General features: G+C 35.8%; 1 protein-coding gene across 2 annotated transcripts in view; it reads left to right on the top strand.

Annotated features, from left to right (window-relative positions):
* Nucleotides 1-13,751, top strand: part of LOC148943845 (heat shock protein 105 kDa-like) — a 221,648-nt gene extending 207,897 nt beyond the window's left edge. Inside the window, exon 8 of one of the 2 annotated variants that reach the window (XM_089101396.1) lies at nucleotides 13,257-13,751. In XM_089101396.1, coding sequence (XP_088957522.1) covers nucleotides 13,257-13,281 — 25 coding nt within the window. In that variant the 3' untranslated portion in view covers nucleotides 13,282-13,751. The remainder of the gene's footprint in view (nucleotides 1-13,256) is intronic. The other variant, XM_089101398.1, reaches the window with a different exon arrangement.
* Nucleotides 13,752-16,857: the final 3,106 nt, after the last annotated feature.

The following is a 16,857-nucleotide window of genomic DNA, read 5'->3' as shown; positions in this document are numbered from 1 at the left end:
GGTGATCCCTGACAGGTTTCTTCTTTTAGTAATTGGGGTGTGCTAAAAAAAAAGTCTCATAGCAATACGGACTGCAGATTCAGGATATGAGGAACTATTGACAAAACAATGAATGCCATATTCCATCTTCGGACTTACATAAACTTAAACAAAATCAGTCATTCCTTCTAGTGATGGACTTCGATTAAAATTAGCAAAATGTTATAGTAGAGCTAGTTTCTGGATAGTAGAAGGGCCTTATTGACTCCCACGCGAACCACGTGGTTTATGGTTTTTGTCAGTGAGAATTTGAAAAACAGGAATTTTGTCACATTTATGGATGGTTTTATGGATTTTGTCAGTGAGAATGAAAAAACAGGAATTTTGTCACATTTATGTCTGGTTTCATGGATGGTTATGTGTGTGGGTCAATTTATTTGATGTTTTTATGGACTTTGTCAGTGAGGATGGAAAAACAGGAACTTTGTCACTCCCTTCTTGTTGTTGTTCGATGCAGATGTTATGAGTTTCCTGAGAACAGTTAATGACACTTCCTTCCTGTTGTTGTTCGAGGCAAATGTTATGAGTTCCCGGGAGATCGCGTGTTTCCAATAATTGTTGTTCAAGCCAAATGTTATGAGTTTCCGGGAAACAGTGTTTGTTGTTGTTGTTCAAGCCAAATGTTATGAGTTCCCGGGAAACAGTATTTGTTGTTGTTTGGCCACGTGTAATGGCCTGAGGATGATTTACATAATCGGTGGTGGAATTATTGATTCACGAAAAAGGGAAATTAAGAAACAAACATGGCTACTTTGTTGTTTGGCTAACCTAACCTGAGAAATTGATTGCGTAATCGATTGGGAATTTTATTGATCCGATAACGGGAAACAAGATCACGCGTCTCCTTCTCAGCCAATCAGAGAGCTTGCTTACATATTAGCGGCGGAGTTCCGCCGCTAATATGTAAGGGAAAATTCCGCAATCTAATAAATTATCTCTGGAATAACACTATCCAGAGTAGAAGGGCCTTATTGACTCCCACGCGAACCACGTGGTTTATTGTTTTTGTCAGTGAGAATTTGAAAAACAGGAATTTTGTCACATTTATGGATGTTTTTATGGTTTTTGTCAGTGAGAATGGAAAAACAGGAACTTTGTCACATTTATGTCTGGTTTCATGGATGGTTATGTGTGTGGGTCAATTTATTTGATGTTTTTATGGTCTTTGTCAGTGAGAATGGAAAAACAGGAACTTTGTCACTCCCTTCTTGTTGTTGTTCGATGCAGATGTTATGAGTTTCCGGGAAACAGTTAATGACACTTCCTTCCTGTTCTGAGGGCATGCTTACTTACTAGCATAGGAAGAAATACGAGTAAAACGTGTTTACAAGATCTTCACTATTCTGTTAATAGAATCCACTAAGTTTTTAGTTGTCAGCGTAATAACATGAGAGAACGAATTGAGTTAGAAATATCCTTTATTGAAAATGATCAATTTGTAAAGGACACTTTCATGATTTTGAGTATTCACATGAACCTACTGAATGTTTAGACTGCATAGAGGCAGAGACAGATGAGAAGAATCTGGAGGAAACGAGAAGAAAAATTATATCCGACATTGAGAGAAATCTATACCGATTTCAAATAATCTAATATAAAAGAAGGATTGGTATTATCTAAAATTAGTACCAAAGTAAAGGATTGGTAAAAGATTTATTTCTCTGTAGTGCAAAAGACAACAGTGAAAACCCAGAGAAAAATATGCTTAGTTAAAGATATAAATTAGATTCTTATGACGATTATTATCCAGTGGAAAACAAAAATTGTGCCATTAAGAGACAACATAAGAGGTCATTCTAAGAAAAGGATTTTAAACAACGGAAACCCTGGTGGAAGAGTTCTCATATATGATTTACCGTTAAATCTAATTATTAATATGTGTAATGAGTTTTATATTGTAATCATACAATAAATTTGTTTGTACTATTTTAATTTTCATATACTAGATATATATAGAGTGAGGATACCAGCAGAGACTATCTGTACATGAATAGTTCAGTTTGATTAAATCACCCCATAGAGTATTATCAGTCCACAACCAAGTTTTCTATCAAAGATAACAAAAATAATTCATTCTTTCTAATCTTTATTCTCTTGATAATATCGATATTTATAACAGTTTTTAAATACACAATCTCAGGTTCAATTATCTGAACCTCATCTTCATCCTCCATCTACCACTATGTCTACCAGAGGAGGTAGTATGCATTCAATTTCAAACTCCGCTTCATCATTTATTGATATATCAATCAATGGAGTGGACCTGTATTCAAATAAATCGCCATGCACTCCTATTGTAGGCAAACTAGGAGCCAACCGCTCGTCATCTTCTATACAGAGTCGGCCCGAAGGCCCCCGCCGTACCAGATCCTCTGACGTATATGATAGATCCATCCTCTGTATAATGTACTTCTAGCACATCATCAGCATCATCAATGCTGTACTAGTACGCACAGTAGAAGCTCCTCCTCATCAACTGTGAGCTCCCACTTACTCCATACAACCTAAAAAGATTGAGAACACTATGATCAGAAAACTAGAGTTCACGATACAAAACCCATATTAGTTCAGATTTTACTGGACTAGTTTATTTTCGAACCGATATATATACCAAAGGTTCAATACCCGAGTTAAACTAGGAGGTTTCAACTTCAGAAAAAATTAAATTTTGACAACGTCTGACCATTTACTAAATTTTAATTTTTGTTTTGTTTCAAAATGTTTCCGGTCATTCATCCTCTTTTAATCTTTCGCAAACAATACTGAAGAAAACCACTTTCCACGGTTTATTGATTTTAAACTACTACCAAGGCTATTTTTTCTTTGAAATATACATTTTACATTTTTAATTTTCATACTTTTGATAAGTATCTTGTCCTTTTGGTGTAAATTGCAGCTGAAGGCTTATCGCAAAATCACAGTTTCAAGTTTTTTCATATACTAAAATTGAAGGAAGCTAGAAAATTTGAAAAATTCTTTTTACCCGAATACTCTTCAGAGCCCAGCCTAACTACGATCTGAAAACAATAATATAACTTATAGTTGTACAAATTTTTTTTAAATATCTCCTTTCTAACATCATTTGGAACTTGAAAATTATTAAAAGTGGTAGATAATACTTAATTTTTAATGAACTTATAATTAATTGAACAAACAATCAAAATTTTTTTATAACAAAAGAATAAATGGAAAATGAAAAAAGAATATTAAAAAAAAACTACAAATTTTAAGAGTTACAGATCTTGACTCATGAAATTGAATAGATAAAAGAACTATGACAAATAGCTTCAGAATCAAAATCAGTCCCAGTCGAATTAAGGTCCAGCCGGCATTTTGGGTCATTCAACCCCCCCCCACACAAGCAGTTCAGTTAAAAACTACATAGAATCTGTGCTTAGTCCGGGAAACGAGAATAAATTAAATTTTATGTAGGGTTATGTCTAGCGATAGCCTTATTAAAGTGACAGAAACTTTTTTTCCACAACCCACAAGAGGATATTTTTCAAGTAAAAAGTAAAGAGCTGCTACACTAAATCAAAGATGAACAGAAATAATGTCGAATAATTTGTAAAACGTAAACCTATATCCAATGATAAATTTAATAGAGTGACAAAAACTTTTTCCACAAGAGGTTATTTTTCAATTAAAAGTAAAGAGCTGCTACACGAAATCATAGATGAACAGATATAATGTCAAATAATTGTTCAAACGTAAATCTCTGCACAATGATATATTTAATACAGTAGTAAGTCTAGCTTTTAAAAGCGTGTTATAAAAAACATAAATAAGGTATAATATCTAAAAATTAGTATTTTTTATTAATTTAGCAAATAAAATTATACCTAATAAACAAAAAAAAAAAAAAAAAAAAACAAAAAAAAACTAGAAAGTATCGCGTCCAGCGGGCATGAACTATTACAAAACTTTGAATAATTTACAACACCTGTTTTAAAACATATTTTGCTGCTTCCATGCAATTAATCTCTTCAATTTTGTAAAGTTTGACTCCTGGTAAAATATGATGTGTGCCTATTTCGGGCAAATATATCCCTTAAAAAAAAAATACACATGTGTCTACATAAAGAGACAGTTTTACTTTTATGGATATGATTCAATACTCACTACAAATCAAATGGGCTCTTAGTCTCCTTTCAAATGAATAGGAGTTCAGCTTCTGAGCGATAAAAAAATTATTTGATATAATTGGTAAGTGCTCGTATTGCCTAGGCAATTACTTGAGGCTATACAGCGGGTAGCTAAACCCAGTATTCCTCAAGAGCTCCCCCCAGGCTCCCAAAGAGCCCCCCGACCCCAAAGACTCCCCCAGCTCCCAAAGGCCCTTCTCCTGTCCCCAAAGGCCCACCGGGACTACCAAAGGACCAATAGGCGCTCAAGGGCCCCCCCAGACCCCAACAGCCCATACCCGAGCCCCCAAAGGCCCTCCCCCGGTCCCCAAAGGTTCACTAGACCCCCAAAGGCCCGCCCCCCGTCCCAAAAGGTCCCCCGCACCCTCAAAGGCCCTCCCCTGATCCTCAAAGGCCCCCAGGCTCCCAAAGGGCCCCAAACCCCCAAAGGCCCCTCCCCGATCTCCAAAGGCCCCCCGGGCTCCCAAAGGCTCTCGAACCCTCAAAGACCCCCCCCCCCGTGCCCCCAAAGGCCCCCGAGCCCCTCCATTTCTCCCACCAAAGAGGATGTGCTAAGGTCTATTCTTTTTTTCATATCGGTTGACGAATAGACTATCTGGCATTGCAAAGAAGGGGGTAGAAAGAGCTCTGTCTTATAAGGTGCAATCGTTTATTATAACAGGTAAATATTACTAATAATGATCCTTTCATTTTGGAGATAACGCGAACAAGACGAATAGTATTACATCCCAAGCCTTGTAAGCCTATGGCTACCAACCGATATCGATTGTCTTTTCGACAGTATTTTGTGTCTCATTTTAGTAAATAAGTGAAAAAGAAGAGTGATTATTTAAATTATATTGTTTCTTAATTTAACTGTTAATTTAATTCCTGTTATTTGAAATAATAAACTCGCATCATATCACAACGTATCGAATATCACTAATAAAGCTTAAGCAGAAATTGTTATATTTTCTTATTCATCTTTGTATTGAATCGATACTCGATTACAGGTTCTTAACAGATATTGAATAGGAAGAAGATAAGGCCGAGGTATTTTATAATCGTCTTAAATCTACTATTAAGAAGTTTGATAAGGATATATACACAGAGACAGTAATGGGGAGGGGGGGATTTTTAAAATACTTATTGACTGAACTCTGCTTGAAAAATAACTTTTTGGTATTGTCATCGAAAAAATTCTAATTGTCCATTGCCCCCCTAATTTTTAAGAAATAGATCCGACCCTCCCCTCTAACTGTTCATGATGTGATACCTCTTCTTATAAGTAAATAAACACAATACGAAATTTCATCTTGACGCTTCAATCTCTTGACTCAATAATACACGTATTAAACAAAGTAATATATTGCTGTAAAGATTTTAAAAAGTAAGTCTTTAAAAAGCTGAATGATCATTGAGAACAACACTATTAATAAAAAAAGATGCAGAAAATGTACTGTAAGATAAGCGCTGATGATTTCAAACACCCAGTGTAGGAAAGGAGTTTAAAGAAATATGGGAAAGTCATGGGAGTCAGTAAATAGTGAAGCCTTTATCATATTAGGGCAAAGGACGAGCGTGTGCAGCTGTGTTGCCCTGTGCACCTTGGTTTTACCCTTTGGAGCTCTAATTAGTTGTATTTATAAAGTTCTACAATAGGAGTAGGCCTATATCCGATCTCCCCTTTGAAAAATATAGGACTGTTTTGACACTCCTGATCATTGGTGAACAGTTCTGGATAATCAGTTTATATACTGAAATCAGTCGAAGTTTTATAGCACAGGTCCATAGCCTCTGACGTAAGTCTTTATGATCATTGGTGAAATTATGATAACAGCTAATGTGGTCTATTTGTCTGTGTTGCACAAAGAAATTACTCAACACAATTAAAACATGCATTCATTTAGGTTCATTTTTATATTTTTTACTAATGAAGCTGCGACTAATTTGTTATTTCTGAGAACTCTGATGAGGAGGCCATATAAAGCAAAAGGGTTACACGTATATTAAAAGGTAATGAGTGTTTGCTATTGAAGAATTTGCTGTCGCAGGGGTACAAATTCACAAGGATTCAGTGATACCGTTCTTGTTCCTATGAGTTTCGCAGTATAAGGGTTAATATAAGTGATTCACACAGAGAGGAGGGGACCTCAAGGCCCAGACCCCCCCAAAATCCCATTTTGCCTGACTATTTGAGTACTTTTTATTCAAACTATCCAATAGATTTTTATTCACTTCCCCGAAAATAAACATTTTGCATTTGTGTCATATTTTTTTATACTAGGTCCATTCTTTAGACTTAATTTAACCTGTAGCACACATATTAATGGTACAATTAAGTAGCTTCAAAACTGTTGTCAATCAATACATAAAGATCGTTAACTATTAAAAGTTCATAACTGCAAAAATTCCAAATAACGTAAATGATTATGGATGGCCGAGCTAAGATAGTCCTTAACCTTTGCATAGTTATAATTAAAAAGGAAGCATATAAAAAAGCATTAAGCCCTTAAAATACTTTTCTGTAAGAAGCAAATGAACGGAAAACATAGAGACATCACTTACAGCGTGCAAATTGGTCTGAAAATCCCTTTTTCTTGCCAAGCCTTGACCTCCCTAATTAAAGGATATGAATTAGAACCATGGGAACGTATTTTCGTCGTATTTTGCCTATTTTCGTTGGAAAAACACTTAAAATACTTTTTAAGATATATTTTTGTTTGATTTTAAATTAAAATTCCTTTTTTTTTGACAAGCAATGACATCTCAAATTGAAGGATACGAATTAAAAACTTGGGAACGTGATTTCATCGTATTTTGCATATTTTATAAATTTTGTGTTTTCTCAATAGAAAGGCTCAATTGTGAGTTTTTCACTGACAATTCCTTTTTAGCCATGCCTTTATAATCAATGGAACATAGTTCTTTGTATTTTACATATTTTTGATCGGAAAACACACCGAAAGGTCATATTATTTGAACTTACATCAAACGTTAGAGGGCTTACATTTGAAGAACTATCCATTATTTGTATATATTGTTCTATATTTCAGACTATACTGTTTTCAAAAACTTCAAAACCCCGAAATATACTCGCTTAACGGTTACCTATTTGCGAAAATCGTACTAGGTCACGCTATTAGAACAATAATTACCTCACTATCTATCACTCACGGGGAAACAGATTCAAAACAATACTTCATACATCATAGAGTCAGCTCATTTAATTGGAAATTAAAGTGGATAACGCCCAATTCACAGGAGGGGGCATGAAAACTATGGTTTATAACTACGTTATGTAAGACTAGAAAGAAAAATCTTTAGGAGTGGAGCTACCCCTCACCTCAGCCCTCACTCTTGAAATACCCACACCCCCTGCCCCCCCCCCCAAAAAAAAACTCAAATTTTCCAGAGGATTTTAAATCCCCCCCCCAAAAAAAAAAATTCTAGGAACGTATCTTCATCATAGTTAATTATTTTCATTGGAAAACCTGCTTACCGAAGCGCTAATGCTACCTAAGTAAAGAACTATGTGGGTACAATATGTTGTTTTTGTTAGTTTCATCAGTAGCCAGGACACTTCGTATAGAAGGAGTCATCCGCAAAATTACACAGTATTGCATAGAAATACCAAAACCATAGGTTAGGCTATGTCAGGTTAGGTTAGAAGTTAGGTTTCTCCACGTTTAAGTTAGGTTAGATTAGGCTAGCTTATCATGAGCGCTCATGAGAAGCTAACCTTTAGGCCTTTAGGAGGTTCGGGGAACCGTTATGGGGACTCGGGTGGAGGAGTCTTTGGATGGTCTAGTGGACCTTTGGAGATTAGGGGAGTTGGCCTTTGGGGATCTCGGGTAGGCAGCCTTTGTCGTGTGGTCTAGTGTTGTGGCTCTTGAGCATTGCCGATTGGTCCTTTGGGAGTCCCGGTGGACCTTTGGGGACATGGGAAGGGCCTTTGGGAGCCCGGGGAGTCTTTGGGGTCTGGGAGCTCTTTGGGAGCCTGGGAGGGGGGGGCTCTTGAGGAATACTGGGTTTAGCTACCCGCTGTATAACCTCAAGTGATTGCCTATGCAATAAGAGTACTTACCAATTAAATCAAATAATTTTTTTACTGCTCAGAAGCTGAACTCGTATTCATTTGAAAGGAGACTAAGAGCCCACTTGATTTGTAGTGAGTATTGAATCATATCTATAAGAGTAAAACTGTCTCTTTGTGTAGACACATGTGTACTTTTCTTTTAAGGTATATATTTTCCCGCAAAGGGCACACATAATATTTTACCAGGAGTCAAACTTTACAATATTGAAGAGATTAATTGCGTGGAAGCAGAAAAATATTTTTTAAAGCAGGATGTGGAAATTCTTCAAATTTGCGTAAGAGTTAAAGCCCGCTGGACGCTAGCCTATCGAGTTTTTTTTTGTTTTTTTTTTTTTTGTTTTTTTATTTGGTATAATTTTATTTGCTATAGTAATAAAAAATAATAGTTTCTATATATGATGCCCTCTTTCTAGTTGTTCTAACACACTTTTCAAAGCTAGACTCATTGCTCTATTAAATATATGATTATGCATAAGTTTACGTTTTAACAATTATTCGACATTATTTCTGTTCATCTATGATTTAGTGTAGCAGCTCTTTACTTTTAATTGAAAAATAACCTCTTGTGGAAAAAGTTTTTGTCACTCTATTAAATATATCATTGGATATAGGTTTACGTTTTACAAATTATTCTACATTATTTCTGTTCATCTTTGATTTAGTGTAGCAGCTCTTTACTTTTACTTGAAAAATATCCCCTTGTGGGTTGTGGAGAAAAAAGTTTCTATCAATTCTATAAGTCTATCGTTAGACATATATTGACAGAAAATTTAATTTCTTCTCTTTTTACGGTCTAAGTATATATTCTAATTCTGTTTTAACGGATCAGCTTGTTTGGTGGGGGGAATGATAAGCAAAAATAGCGGGGTGTCCGGTCTGTGTCTTGATAATATTTTGATTATTAAGCTTTTCGTAAGAGTCCGTTGGTCTAACCCAGTTAAATATTAAGACTCTGTAATTTTTAAAATGCTGTAGTTTTTATATTCTTTTTCGTTTGCCATTTATTGTTGTGGTATCAAAAAATTTGGATTGTTGGTTCAATTAATTATAAGTTCATTAAAAATTAAGTAATTAGTTACTACTTATAATAATTTGCAAGTTCCAAATGATGTCAGAAAAGAGATATTTAAAAAAAATTTGTTCAACTATAAGTTATATTATTGTTTTCAGATCCTAGTTAGGTTGGGCTCTGAAGAATATTCGGGTAAAAAGAATTTTCTAAATTGTCTAGCTTCATTCAATTTTGGAAAATGAAAAAAACTTAAAGCAGTTATATCGTAACATTCCATTAGCTTCAATTTAGGGAATCATGGCAAGATAATTATCAAAATCATCAAAATATGAAATTTAAACTGTATACTTAAATGAAATAATGTTATTCGTAGTAGTTTAACATAGACAAACAACTGGAAGTGGAATTATTCAGTCTTGTCTGCGAAAGAATAAAAGATGGTGAACGACCGGAAACATTTTTGAAACTAAAAAGAACTTAAAATTTTGTAAATTGTCAAATGTTGCCAAAATTTAATTTTTCCTGAAATTAAAACCTCTTAGTTTAACTCAAGTATTGAACCTTTGGTAGATATAATGGTTCGAATATAAACTATTCCCGTAAAATCTGAACTAATATAGGTTTTGGATGGAAACTCTAGTTTTCTGATCATAGTGTTCTCAATCTTTTTAGGATGTATGGAGTAAGTGGGAGCTCACTAATGAGGAGGAAATTCTTTTGTGCGATATATGCATTGATGATGCTGATGATGTAATAGAGATCCATTATACAGAGGACGGATTATCGTATACGTCGGAGGATTTGGTGCGGAGGGGACCTTCGGGCCGACTCTGTATAGAAGATGATGAGCGGTTGGCTTGATGGTTTGCCCCCTTCGAGCGAATATACATATATGAATACGAGAGGATTTATTTGAGGACGATGCCTCCTCTCTGCTAGATATAGTAGTAAATGAAGAATGAAGATGAGGTTCAAATAATAGAACCCGAGATTGTGTATATAAAAACTATAATAAATATTGATTTATCATAAGAATAAAGATTAGAAAAATGATTTATTTTTATCTTTGATAGAAAACTTGGTTGTGGACTGATAATACTCTATGGGGTGATTTAATCAAACTGAACAATTCATATACCGTAGTGTCTGCTGGTATCCTTATTCTATACATATCTAGTATGAGAAAATTAAACTAGTACAAACAAATTTATTGTATGATTGCAATATAAAACTCATTACACATATTAATTATTTGATTTAAAGGTAAATCATATATGAGAACACTTCCACCAGGGTTTCCGCTGTTTAAAATCATTTTCTTTGAATGACCTCTTATGTTCTCTCTTAGAGGCCCACTTTTTCTCTTCTCCTAGAGCATAATCATCATAATAATCAGAGTTATATCTTGCACTAAATACATTTTTCTTTGGGTTTTCACTGCTGTCTTTTACACTATAGAGAAAGCCCTCTTTTACCAGTCTCTTCTTTTGGTCCTCCTTCTCTATCATATCAATCATTCTTTTATCTTAGCTTACTTGCAATCGGTATAAATTTCTCTCCATGTCACATACAATTTTTCTTCTTGTTTCCTCCAGATTCTTCTCATCTGTCTCTGCCTCTATGCAGTCTAAACATTCAGTAGGTTCGTGTGAATACTCAAAATCATGAATATGCCCCTTACAAATAGAACAGTTGCAATAAAGGGATATTTCTAACTCATCTTGTTCACTCATGTTATTACACTGCTAACTAAAAACTTAGTGGATTCTATTCACAGACTAATAAAACTATAGCAAAAATCCATTCCTCATATTCCCTCCGCCGCTAATATCTAAGCAAGCCCTCTGAACAGGAAGGAAGTGTCATTAACTGTTTCCCGGAAACTCATAACATCTGCATCGAACAACAACAAGAAGGGAGTGACAAAGTTCCTGTTTTTCCATTCTCACTGACAAAGACCATAAAAACATCAAATAAATTGACCAACACACATAACCATCCATGAAACCAGACATAAATGTGACAAAGTTCCTGTTTTTTCATTCTCACTGACAAAAACCATAAAACCATCCATAAATGTGACAAAATTCCTGTTTTTTCAAATTCTCACTGACAAAAACCATAAACCACGTGGTTCGCGTGGGAGTCAATAAGGCCCTTCTACTCTGGATAGTGTTATTCCAGAGATAATTTATTAGATTGTGGAATCAGCCGTCTTAGTTTGGAATTGAATAAAAAAAAAGTTTTTTTTAACTGAAAGTAAGGAACAACGTTAAAATTTAAATCGAACAGAAATTATTCCGTATATGAAAGGGGCTGTCCCCTCCTTAACACCTCGCTCTTTACGCGAAAGTTTTTTATTTTTTTTTAAAAATAGAGATGTGAGAAAGTCAAACTTTAGCTTAAAGACCGAGGCGTTGAGGAGAAGACAGCTCTTTTCATATACGGAATCATTTCTGTTCGTTTTAAGTTTTAACGTCGATCCTTACTTTCAGTTAATAAAACTTGTTTTTTTTTATTTAATTTTTGAACGTTTTTGGATTAATGCAGGTTTTGATTTTGGCTCACCGTACACGTATAATTAAAACAAAATTTGCATATTAATTTGACTTTTATTTTGTTAAATGGCTTTCTCGAAACTTGTTTAATTTTATTTACGAACGTTTTTATTAGTAATAAATATACGTAACTTACGAACTAACTTACGTAACGAACTTACGTTTCATATTCATATATTTTTAATAAGTATATTAGGGGGTTCACCCCCTAGTCAATACCTTGCTCTTTAAGCTAAAGTTCGAATTTTGTTCCAATTCTTTAAAAATAACCACATAATCACAAAGGCCGTTAATTAGAATAATAAATAGCTCTTACGAAAGTACTAAAAAATCTTTGACTTAAAGAGCGAGGTATTGACTAGGGGGTGAACCTAATCATATACGTAATATTTTCTGTTCGTTTTAAGTTTTGATGTTTCTCTTTACTTTCAGTTGAAAAACTTGTTTTTTTTATTTAATTTCTGATCTTTTTTTTAAATAATGCTGGGAAATCTGGCGCTCCCTTCATAACAATGTCCCTTCCTCCATGAAAACTTCATTCATGGAAAGATCCTCCCACATTACACAAAACTTCCCATATGGCATTGAGAAATGCCTATCTCAAAATTTTAATTGGGTGACTTTGTGGAAAAAATGAGCGTGGGAGGGAGCCTAGTTGCCATTTATTTTTTAGGTCACTTAAAAAGGGCACTAGAACTTTTAATTTCCGTTCCAATGAGCCCTTCCACGGTATTCTAGGACCACTGGGTCGACACAATCACCCCTGGAAAAAAAATACAAAAAAATAAACACGCATCCGTGATCTCTCTTTTGGCAAAAAATGCAAAATTCCATATTTTTGTAGATAAGAGCTTGAAACCTCTACAATAGGGCTCTCTGATACGCTGAATATGATTGTGTGATTTTCATAAAGGTTCTATAAATTTTAGGGGGTCTTTCCCCCTTTTATCGAAAATCAGCCAAATGTTCTCAGGCGCTTAACTTTTGATGGGTAGGACTAAACTTGTTGAAACTTATTTATTTGAAATCATTATTAAAATCTGATTCTTTTGATGTATCTATTGGTATCAAAATCCCGTTTTCTAGAGTTTCGGTTACCATTGAGCTGGGTTGCTCCTTACCTACAGTTCGTTACAACGAACTGTTTGATCAGAAACAGTTCCCAAAAAGGAGAGCTATTCAAAACAATACCTTAGATATTTTTGTCTAGTAATTCGGATTGCTTTGCTTTTAGAAGTCGAAATAGACAAACCTAATGCTTTTGAGAAGTGAGAGATTTTAGCACGAGGTAAGAGTCATTAAGATTTATTTTATTATAACTGTATAAGGCTAAAAACTTTCAAAGCTGAGTTGTGTGCTAAACTAACAATGAGCTAGAAAAATAGAAGTCATTGTAATTTTGAGCGAATTTTACACTATTTTAGTTCTTTTTGTTGCAGTGTCCTTTGACAATGTTATGAGCAAACAAGGATGTAGATTACCTGGTATGTCAGGTCCTGCAAGGATGTGTCTAAAAAAAGAAAAGAATTTGACAAGTCAAAATGAGGTGCCAAGTCACATTTATAAATTTGGTGAAAATAATGTGGCAAAACAGGAGGTTTCTCATAATGGAAAAATACCTTTCGACTGTGATGTGATATGTGTAAGAAATGTTTTACTTCAAGTGCCGGTTTATCTGGTCATCGCCGAACTCATACTGGAAGAAAACCTTTTGAGTGTAATATATGTAAGAAAGGTTTTTTTTTCAAGTGCCTGTTATAATCTCCGGACTTTTCAACTAGAATGAACAAAATTGTTATCTCAAAATTTTGATTGAAGGTTTTAAGGGAAATGATGAGCGTGGAGGGGAGATTGGTTTCTTTTAAATTACTTTGACACTTAAGAAGGACGCTATAACTTCCAATTTCAGTTCAGTTGAGCCCCATCTGAAGTTTATTTTACCGCCCATTCCATAAAAACCTTATATGCCCTCTTGAAATAGGTTACAACCCTATCCCCAGGGCGGTGGGGAGTTGTCTCAACCCTAAAGGCATTATTATATGTTCTTTGGACTATTTTGACCAAAATCACTATATCATAAAATCCAGTTCAATCAAATCCATTTGGTGAAAAAAGGGGTTGTGGGGGAGTAGGCTCTAAATGCTCTCCATCACTTTTGAACTTTTGAAGCATCACTTTTTGAAAAGGAACTAGAACTTCTAATTTTCAACCAAATGAGCCTCTTCTGAAGTTAAACAACCATCCTTTTCATAAAAACCTTAAATACCCCGCGGCATAACTTACAACCTTTGCCCCTAGGCTCTGATGGTTTGTAAGAACCCCAAAAGCCTTGTTATATGATGTTTGGACTATTTTGAATAAAATTACTGTCTCAAAATTTATATTGGGGTGTCTTCCTCAAAGACATAATTTCTGGACCCTTCAACTACAATGAATAAAATGTTATCTCCAAATTTTGATGCAATATCTTTGGGAAAATGATAAATGTGTGTGGGGGGGGGGGGGAATGGTTACTCTCAAATCCCTTTTGACTCTTAAAAACGGCACTAAAACTTCTAATTTCAAATTAAATGGGATCCATCTGAAGGTTATACGACCACCCATTCCATAAAAGCCTTATATGGCCCCAGGTCATGACTTACAACCCTATCCCAAGGGTAATTGGAGGGGTTGTGTCAACCCTATCCCCAGGGTAATGGGAGGGGCTGTGTCAACCCTAGAGGCATTGTTATATATTCTTTAGTCTTATTTCAGCAAAATTGCTATCTCACAATTTTGATCAGATTCGTTTGGTGAAGAGGAGTAATCTGGGGGGACGAGGGTTAGCTAGCCTCCATCATATTAGACTCTTACTAGGGAACTAGAACTTCCAACTTTCAACCAAATGAGCCTCCTCTAAAGATTATAAAAACACCCTTTTCGTGAAAACCTTAAATACCCCTAGGACATAGCTCACATACACTACATAGGCATTGTTATATGTTCCTTAGACTAATTTGAGCAAAATTGCTATCTCACAATTTTGATCAGATTCATTTGGTGAAGAGGAGTAATCTGGGGGGACGAGGGTTAGCTGCCCTCTTAATAGGGAACTAGAACTTCCAACTTTCAACCAAATGAGCCTCCTCTAAAGCTTATACAACCACCCCTTTCATGAAAACCTTAAATACCCCTAGGGCATAACTTAAAACCCTTGCTTCCAAGCTCTGGGGGTTTGTTTCAACCCCAAAATCTTTGTTATAGGATATTTTGACTATTTTGAATAATATGGCTATCTCAAAATTTCTATTGGATGCATTGCGGGAAAATACGACGTATGTTTGGCGGGGCAGGGGTTTTTTTGCCTTCCGATCAATGACTCTTAAAAAGGGCCCTAGAGCTTCTGATTACCAATCCAATTAGCTCCTTCGGAAGTTTATATGACTCAGATCTTTTTCGACCATTAAAACGGGCAATATCCCTCTCAATTTCCAGTCGAATGAGCCGTTTTTGAAGTTTCTACGACAACACTTTCTATAAAAACCTTATATATCCTAAGGGTATAACTTAAAACCCTTGTTCGGAGGGCCGGGGAGGGAATGTAATACTCATGAATAAAATTTCCAGACCTTTCAACTACGTTGAACAAAATAGTGATCTCGAAATCTTGATTGGAAGTGTTTGGTGAAATGTGGGGCCTGAAGGCGGGGGGGGGGGGCATTTGCCGTCTTATCACCTTCGGCTAATAAAAAGGGCAATAGTCATTTAATTTTTAATTGAATGAGCCCTTTTTGATTTTCTACTACAACGCTTTCTATAAAAACCTTACACCTCCCAAGGGCATAACTTAAAAACTTTACCCTGATGGCTCTGGGGGGGGGGGAGGGGTATCATCCACAAAGACCTAATTTATGGACCTTTTAACTACGTTGAAAACAATCGTAATATCAACATTTTGATCGAAAGTGTTTGGGGAGATGAGGGGCGTGTGAAAAGGGGTATTTGCCCTCCGATCATTTTCAACCATTAAAAAGGGCTATAGCCCTCTCAATTTCAAATTGAATAAGCCCTTTTTGTTTCTAGGACAAAGCTTTCATTGAAGACCTTATGTGCCCCAGGGCACAACTTACAACACGTTCTCTGAGGGCTGTGGAGTGCTGTCATCCTCAAAGATATAATTATAGGGACTTTCAACTACGTTGAACGAAATGTCTGTCTTCAAATTATGTTTGAAAGTTTTTGGTAATATGATAAGCATAGGAGGGGGGTGGAGGGGGGTATTTGTCCTCCGATCACTTTCGACCATTAAAAGGTCGATCACTTTCGATCTTTCGACCATTAAGAAGGACACTAGTCCTCTCAATTTCCAATCGAATGAGCCCTTTTTGAAGTTTCTAAGACAACACTCATAAAAATCTTATATGCCCTCAGGGCACAACTTACAACCATTGCCCTGAGGGCTGTGGGGAGTTTGTCATCCTCAAAGACATAATTTTGGGAACTTTCAACTATTTTGAAGGAAATGGCTATCTGGAAATTATGATAATAAGTGTTCGCGGAAATGTTTGGCGTGGGAGGGGTCTTAATTGTCCTCCGATCACTTTCGCCTATTAAAAATGCACTAGCCCTGTCAATTCCCAATCGAATGAACAGTTTAAGCTTATGTGCCCTCAGTGCATAAATTACATTCCTTACCCTGAAGGCTGTGGCGGGGGGGGGGGGGGGCTTTATCAGACTCAAAGACGTAATGTCAGGACCTTTTTACAACGTTGAACAAAATAGCTAGATCAGAATTTTGATCGGAAGTGTTTGGAGCAATGATGGACGTGGGATATTAGCCCTCCGATTACTTTTGACCATCAAAAAGGGCTTAAGCCTTCTCAATTTCCCGTCGAATGAGCTCCTTTTGAAGTATTTACGACAACGCTTTCTATGAAAACCTTATATACCCCTAGGACAACAAACTTACAGCCCTTGTCCTGAGTAGAAAGGCGGGTCCGACTCCCGTACGAACCACGTGGTTTATGGTTTTTGTCAGTGAGAATG

Source organism: Artemia sp. Qi Xiang Cuo, chromosome 15 (genome assembly GCF_049724085.1).
Source record: "Artemia sp. Qi Xiang Cuo chromosome 15, ASM4972408v1, whole genome shotgun sequence".
NCBI lineage: Eukaryota > Metazoa > Arthropoda > Branchiopoda > Anostraca > Artemiidae > Artemia > Artemia sp. Qi Xiang Cuo.
The sequence above is the reverse complement of the archived record's forward strand: the minus strand, read 5'-3'. Positions and strand labels throughout refer to the sequence as shown.